The 7,512-nt window shown below is 54.5% G+C and overlaps 1 protein-coding gene across 2 annotated transcripts; it reads left to right on the top strand.

Moving 5' to 3' along the window:
- Positions 1-1,527: 1,527 nt before the first annotated feature.
- LOC136996496 (SUN domain-containing protein 3-like) lies at positions 1,528-6,911 on the top strand. Of its 2 annotated transcripts, XM_067317421.1 has the most exons (9): positions 1,528-1,607; positions 2,028-2,089; positions 3,438-3,478; positions 3,902-4,073; positions 4,957-5,041; positions 5,619-5,734; positions 5,842-6,009; positions 6,493-6,585; positions 6,715-6,911. In XM_067317421.1, exons 4-9 carry the CDS (start codon positions 4,062-4,064, stop codon positions 6,874-6,876), a joined length of 636 nt encoding a protein of 211 aa, XP_067173522.1. In that variant the 5' UTR covers positions 1,528-1,607; positions 2,028-2,089; positions 3,438-3,478; positions 3,902-4,061; the 3' UTR covers positions 6,877-6,911. The 2 variants fall into 2 exon arrangements, with proteins under 2 accessions (XP_067173522.1, XP_067173523.1); XM_067317422.1 differs by lacking the exons at positions 1,528-1,607; positions 2,028-2,089; positions 3,438-3,478 and having other exon boundaries at positions 3,872-4,073.
- The last annotated feature ends 601 nt before the right edge of the window (positions 6,912-7,512 follow it).

The raw sequence follows: 7,512 nt of genomic DNA, 5'->3' as shown, positions 1-7,512 counted from the left end.
CAGACTGTCCTGGCGTGGCACCAAAACTCTTTGCTGACTCCGTGAATCGTTACTTTGGGGGGAAAAAAATAAAGCCTTCGTTTTCCATAGGGAAATTGGGGGCTGATTGCAGTCCCTGGAGATGCCATGAGGTAGCAAACAAAGCTAGAGTCAGATATGCTCCCTTGCCCTCCTCTAAGCATGTCTCCTGTCCTCTGCAGTCAAGAGCCCGGTGCCCAGAGCAGCAAGCAGAGGCCAAGCTGCAGGCCCAGCCCTTCTCTTATGGCACCGTGCCTTGCTCAGGCTACAAGAAAAGAGCCGCCACCGTGAAGCTGAGCCCCTGGCAGAGAACTGCTGAGTGTACGTGGTTGCTCACTTCAGTTAGCTCTGAAGGCCCTGGGGCTCAAAAAGTGTCAAAGCAGGCACTAGGCAAGGCTGCTGGTGGCTCCCAAATCGCTCCCTCCTGGCTGGGACTTCAAAGAGATGAATACTTGGTAGGAGACATTGTGATTTCCGAGGATTGCCTCTCTGCTGAAGAGGAGAGCAACTCCTGTTTCCTGTCAGCTTGAGCTTGGCCTGGAAACGTGGCGCTGCCTTTTCTGCTGTGACGTCACCGACCGCTGTTGACATCACAAGCCATCGCCGCTGTGTGAGGTAGCAAGAGCAGGGCGGCAGCTGCGGGCTGCCCCTGCCGCTTGCTCACTCTCTGTCGTGACGGCAAGGAGATCAGAGCGCTTTTGGGCCACAGCTGAGCGAACAGGGTGCTTGGCAGCTGCGTCTCTGCACCTATGTTCAGAAACCGAGGCCAAGACGTACGCTGGTACGGATGTGCTGCTTTGGAGAGTTTTCGGAAGCCTCCTCTCTTTTCCTCAAGTGCCTTTTGCACCTAATCAGCCTGGGGTGGGGGTGTGTGTGGGGGATGGACGGGGGAAGAGCACAAGGACAGCCTCCGAGCTCAGTGTAAAGCTGGCTGAAGGCAACAGCAGATAGCGCGTGCCCTGTGTGCCTCAGACCCTTTTCTTTCTCGTAGGCAACCTGCGAGCCAAGGGCCTGTTCTCCAGAGCCCTGGAGTCTACGGGCAGGACCAACGCCAGCTTCAGCGTCCAGGTAAAAGGAAGCTGAGACGATTCTTAAGTGCAGCTCCCTCTGCTTATTTACATTCGCAATGCGGATCGTTTCATGGAAGGTGAACGAGGTGGTCAGAGGCAGAGCAGGAGCTGCCAGAAGCCCTGGCCTTAGGCTGTGCCGCAAGGTCCTAGGGACCATGACAGGCAGCTCTGCTCATGAACTAAGAGGCCGACCCTCTGTAGCCCTAACAGGGAAAAATGACCTCATGAATTAGTGATTTTTGGACTGAAGGGAATTCATTTCCCTTGCCCTGTGCTGCTTGCAGCTGCAGAGCAACTGACAGAAGCAGGAGCAAGTGCCCGAAAGAGGAGAATGCCTCCTGCCCTCTGCCGACACCAAGAGGACGAGTAGAACCTTAACGTAGAATTCTGCATGAGCTCACTGCACTTTTTGCATCTTGACTGTTTTTCAGGAGCTTTCGGGCTCATCTTGCATTTCCTGCTGCTGAGCGTGATGTTTCCTCAGCGCTTTGTGCTCCAAGTTGTGGGCACTACTGCAAGGTAAAGCTGAGGGAGAATCTTTTCTTGCGAGTCGGGGGAGAAGTGTATGGGCGCAAGCACCGATTGGATGGTGGGCAGGAGAAAGAGGTGTGAATGATGTGCCTTCCGTCTCCAAAGAATCGCCTCTACTGCCATAGGCAGGAAGCACGGCCCTAGCTTTCCTTGGCACCGCTTCTCCTGTTCTGGAGTTAATCCTCCATCCCTAGCTGCTCAGTTCCAATGCTCGCCCTCCCGAATGCCCCATTGCCACCGCGGGTGAAAACTCGACCACTGGCTGGAGCTCGTGCGGGAGCAGGCCACTTCCCAAGTCAGGAATGGCAGCTGCAAGAGCTGCAGTCGCTACTGCTGCTCTGGAGTGTGCTTAGGAGCTGCAGAGCTGCAGCCAGCTTCAGCCTTCTTTTCCTCTGTGCTCCTCCATAGGCAAATGAAGGCTCGGAAGACGGTTCTGCTGGTGCTGCTTGCTCTGTTTTGCTGCCTTTTTGGTGAGTGTCTGTAGAGGCTGCAAGTAACGGTGGCTCTTTACGAGAGACGCAGTGCTTCCTTCTGCCTGGGTCCACGTAGACGGCTGTGGCCAGAGGAGCGCAAGTAGGAGCAGGAGGTCCCTGAGAGAGGGGTGGCCCGCTTGCACGTGCCTCCGAGCAAGGGGAGTGGGGATGGGAAGAGGGTGCCTTGCTTTTGCCCAGAGCTGAAGCCAGTTCTCCTAAGCCTGGGGAGAGGCAGTGGCTAGCCTGCCCTGTTCGCCCCACGAAGTGGAGAAGCTTCCTTCAGGAGAAAGGAGCATGTCCCGGGGAAGGACTCTTCATCTGTTCGGAGGCCCCTCTTCCATCGTTCTCTCTTGCCAAGAAGAAGAGTGGAGAGACAATGATGGCATGTGTGCCCGACCCTCGGAGTGGAGCAGGCAGCCCTGTGGAGGGAGGCAGCTGGTTAAGGTCTCACGAAGCGCTAAAAAAGCCCGGGAGATGCCCAGGGTTGGCTTGCCACCCTTCCCAAGTAGTCTGCAGCCTCAGAAGCGCTTGCATGCCTGAAGCACTGGAGCCCTGCTTGCACACAACTCTTCCGGCATGAGCAAGTTCCAAGTGTAAATAGAGCTTTGGTTTGTGACTGACAGGTGTTTACCACGTGGGGCTGCTTGATGGCGAAAGCATCTGGACGAGCAGAGCAGCATCGAAGGCCTGCATCTTCTCCTCTTTTAAAGCTGTCTGCCAGCAGGTGACCTTCTGAGTGCCTCAAATGAAAGCTGCTTCTGCCAGCCTTAGCTCAAGGGCATCAAGTGCGGCTTTGTTAAAAGTGCCTTTCTTTCGGGGGCTAGGGCAAGGTCCACGAGCCACATTGCCAGGTCTGTCAGGTGAAGGTGAATTGGTCTGGGCACCAGACATAGCAGAGAGCTGAACATGCTCCGCTGTTCTGCAGGTGTGGGTCTGTAAGTTTCTGCAAAGCACTGTGTTGCTTTTGAGATCTTGAGTCTTTTGGTTTGGCTCATTCTTTGCCCAGCCGTTCAACGTAGCAACCCCTAAAAAATAGGTGTGTGTGTGTCTGATTAAGCAAGCAACTTGATAGTAGAAGGGCTTTTTAAGAATCGATCTGTTGAATTGCAGGAAATTTCAAAGGCTAGATGCTTCTCGAATACCACACTAGGCAGTGTGAATTGTGTTCTCTTGCCTGGCAGTCTGTCGTGATCATTTCCCAGTGCATGATAGGGGAGTAGCGGAGTCCCCGGAGGCACGGTGTCTGTGCCTGTTTGCTTCCCGTTGCTGTAAAGGCCGTAGAGCTTCATTTCTGCAGTAGGCCTGTTAGTGTTTGGACTGAATGTTGCCTTTCTTGTCCCTCTAGGAGGAGTTTCCTCTCTCTGGCGTGCACGTGAAGACGCAGAGGTAAAAATGATTTCCTCTTGACTAGATGATGCTCTAGAGGAGCTCCAGTCCCGTCTCACACCATCTTCACGTGACACAATTCCCACAGCTCTTCCCCCACTGCCCTGTCTGCCTTTGCGCCTTGCCTTTCTCGCCGGTGGTCAGCTCTATGTCGAGGTGCCTTCGAGGCCTGGAGCAAGCCCTGCGTGAGCCCCTTAGCTAGGGCTGGGCTGTTGGAAGCTCCACCTTTCTGCTGCTTGACAAGGGGCATAGGGGTAGTCGCCATGCTGCAGCTGCTTCTGCAGCTCTCAGCCACTGATGGGAGTCCAGCCACCTGATGCTGCCAGTCACCTCAGGGAGGTTTGTTGCCTCTCTCCCATTCCCGTGGCATAGCAGCAGCCCGCCAAAACGGTGGTCTCTGTCTCTGTGGCGCACTTCTTCCAGGCAAGCGGATGAGGTGTTAGGAGCAGTACTCGGTGAAATCGAGACCCTCCAAGGACAGCTGCGTGAGCTCCAGGAAGTCCTTCACGCTCTGCGATGGAGCACAAAGGACATTGCCCGGCGCGCTCTCGGCGAAGCCCTGAAGCAGACTGAGCTCCCGGGCATGACAGGACAGGTAAGGGGCCATTGCAGGAGGCTCTCGTCAGAGATTTTTTTTCCGCAGCCCGGCACGTATGCTAGTAGGGTTCCCTGCCAGAGGCAGCAGAAAGGCTTGTGCTGCTGCAACAAGTATGATGGGTCTCTGCAGTTGCTTCTTCTGTGGCTGCACGCTCCTTGCAGGGCAGCAGAGGGCCGCAAAGGGAGTTGCACTTGTCTTCAGCTCCTCTTCCTCTCAGTCTAGGTATCATCTCTGGTAACAAACTGGAAGGACAGTCCCTGCAGCCCCTATTTCCACCTGCTGCTGATGTGGCAGCCAGTTCTCCGGGAGACCTTGTAACGCAGCTGCCTGAGTGGCGCCTGGCAGCCTTGGGTTCACGTTGGCTTTGCTGACGCAGGGGCAAGCCGCTGTTCCAGCCAGGGTTCCTGCTCTCCTGCTCTGGGGAATGCAGTTGGAAAAGGGGCTGGGTCATAAGCGCTGTGGGCCATGAAGGCTCTCTCCTCGGCCGTTTGCTCAGCCTCCTACGACCCCTGTGCAGGCACTGTCAGCACAAGTGTTCTGCCCTAGAAAAGGTGTCCTTCAGCTCCAGGAGGAGCTCCTGCAAAGCAAGGAGGGAGCTGGTGGCGAGCCAGAGAGAGGCCGCTGCCAATGGCCTGCCCCTGTGCATTGTAAGAGGAAGAAAGACGTTCCCGCAACTTCAGCTTTCGGAGCGCTGGAGTGAGCAGCCCCGCTATTCTGATACTAGCCAATGAGAGCCGAGCAAACCTGGGAGCTTTTCAGGGAATTGCCAAGCTCCTTAGGGCAGAGTGCAACAGCCAAGTTCACCTTAGCTGGCCCAGTAGGGGAGCTGGCATGTGCCTCCTTGCCGCTAATACCTGCTCTCTTTTGTGTTCCTTGCCAGGATGCTCAGAAGTTAATCGATGAAGCACTGGAGAAGCTGGAATATAACCAAGTCCAGATGCCGGATTTTGCCCGCAAAGCATCAGGTGCGGCTCTAAAGGCACAGGAAGAAGCAAGCCAGGGCACCTCCTGTCTATGCTTAGGCCTATGTTAGCTTTCCTTTTCCACGGCCCATTAGCACAGCTGAACGAGTCCCTGCTGTGTGTTGCAGGGGGCTGACGCAAGGAAGACAGAGGTGACTATCACTGCTGGAGATCTAGGAAGACATAGTAGCATTTTTCAAGTTGACAGTGCAGTGCAAAGAGGCATCACGGTGGCAGTGTTCATTAGGACACAGCTATGCGGGCATCCCTTGGTTCCTCCTTGGGGAGCCCTATGTGGAGTCCATGGAAGTAAGAGTGGAGGGAAAGGAGGCAGGTAGCAGGGCTGCGACTGTTCACATACAAGACGGTTGTTCAAGAAGTCCTTTTCTCTCTGAGTCTGCCTGGCGTTCATGCATGTCAGGAACTGAAATAACTGTCGTAGGGGAGCGTCTCTGTTGCTTGTCTGAGGCCAGGTGCACAGCCTGCGTGGTTCCTGAGATGCTCCGGATAGATCACAGCCCTAGAAACAGATGCAGTCCTCGAGGGAAGGCAGGACTTGATGGGTGCATTCGTGTTTCAGGGGCTACCATCGTGCATTCCAAGACTTCTGCCTCCTTCCGCAATACCAAAGGAATACTCTACTGGGCTGGGCTGCCATTGCTGCACTCCATGAAGTCTCCTGAGGTTCTCCTTGAGGTAGGCCCAGCAAGAAACAGAGAGCAAGCAAGCTGGCGGGGGGGACCAAATGCACTGTTGAGAGTTTCCCTTTGCCACACGAACAGTGTGCATTGTTCTTCTTTCAGCCTGCAAATCAGCCGGGAAACTGCTGGTCTTTCGCCGGGAGTCAGGGTCATGTCTTCATCAAGCTGCCTAAAGCAATCTTTCCACGAGCTGTTACTCTGGAACATATTTCAGTGAGAGTGTCCCCTGGAGAAAACATCTCCAGTGCTCCAAAGGACTTTGCTGTCTATGTAAGCGGTTTCTAGAGTCGGGGGGTTGTGAGGAGCATTTCTAAGCCTTGCAGCAAGGGCAGCGGCGGGCGGGTGAATAGAGGTCCCGCAATGCCGGGAGGCTTCTCCCAGGCCTGTGACTTCCTCCGAGCCTGGAGAAGAAACAAATTGCTTTGAGTTACTCCATTTCCTTTACACTCCTTTCCTTTGTGGTGTGCACTTGAAGCAAAGCTTCCCATTTCGGGGGCCACGCGCTACTAAATGAGCCCTGAGTTACGGGAGTTGGCACACTGGCTCTGCCACGACTCCTCCCAAATAATGAAGCTTGCCCCTACTTGCTCTTTCCTCCTTGGTGCCAATTCTCTTTCCTGCACACCCAAAGTTGCTCTTCCCAACACTGCCACCTAGGCCTCATTCTGGCCGCTTCGTTAGTTCCCCTAGGGAAGCTGCGTCTTCCCGCTGTGTACCTCACTCTCTTGTTTTCTCCCCCCCGTCTTTGTGTAGGGGATGAAGGCAGAAAACGAGGAGCAGGGGCTGTTCCTAGGAGAGTTCACGTACATGGCTGCAGAACATGCCTTTGAGACTTTCCAGCTGAAGGTACGGTGAGGAAGAGGCAGGAGAAGCGTAGGAGAGGAGGAAGAGGAGGAGAAGTGTAGCTGGCAGGGGAGAAGCTCTAAGTAGTCAAAAGATAGAGAGGAAAAGACAGCTGCTTTCTTCTCATTTCAGAACGAGCGCTCTGACTCCATACAATACGTGAAGCTGGAGGTGCTGAGCAACTGGGGCCACCCGGAATACACATGCGTGTATCGACTGAGGGTCCACGGTGATGCGGTACCCACCGAAGAGGACTCTGCGTGGCACTCTGCTGGAAACAACAGAGTTCACTGAATAAAGCCTGCAAGATTTGAGCAGCGGTGGTGATGGGCTACTTAGTGTGCCTTTCCCGCCTCCTTTTGAGGCAGACTGCTCTGTCCTTGACGGCGCCTCTTGAAATCCTTCTTGGCACTCTGATCGACTCGTTGCCGTAATTAAGATGTCACCCGCAGAACTGGCTAGGCCTTCGCCAGTCCTTCCAGCATTTTTCGCGCACAGCGAAGGGCTATTGCTGGAGAATGAGGAAACCGGGGAGGAAACCGGGGAAAGCAAGAGAGCTTTCCTTAAAGTGTAAATGCAGAAATCCTCCTAGACTCGGAGGACAGTGGGAGAGCAAAGCAGCAGTTTGCCAGGCCATTTTAGCGAGCCACTGCTGTCCCTGGTTCCTTATGCTGTGCGTGACGTGACACGTATGGGCTGCAGGAGGTGGTTTCAGAGGTCAGAGGGACTCCCTGACCAAGGTCTTTTCAATATTCCACGCATGGACTATGGAGGGTGGAATGCTTCCTACCAAAATTTACTTCTTTGAAGAGAGTTGATGTTACACTAGATTCTTGATTTGGCAGAGTGATACAGCAATGCACTGCAATCACAAGACAGGTAATACGGGTCTCAGTTCCACTGAGCCTAATGCAGCAATTGCAATGGACA

The sequence above is a fragment of the Apteryx mantelli genome, unplaced genomic scaffold (assembly GCF_036417845.1).
Source record: "Apteryx mantelli isolate bAptMan1 unplaced genomic scaffold, bAptMan1.hap1 HAP1_SCAFFOLD_40, whole genome shotgun sequence".
NCBI lineage: Eukaryota > Metazoa > Chordata > Aves > Apterygiformes > Apterygidae > Apteryx > Apteryx mantelli.
Note: the sequence above shows the minus strand (reverse complement) of the source record. Positions and strands in the feature narration are given on the sequence as shown.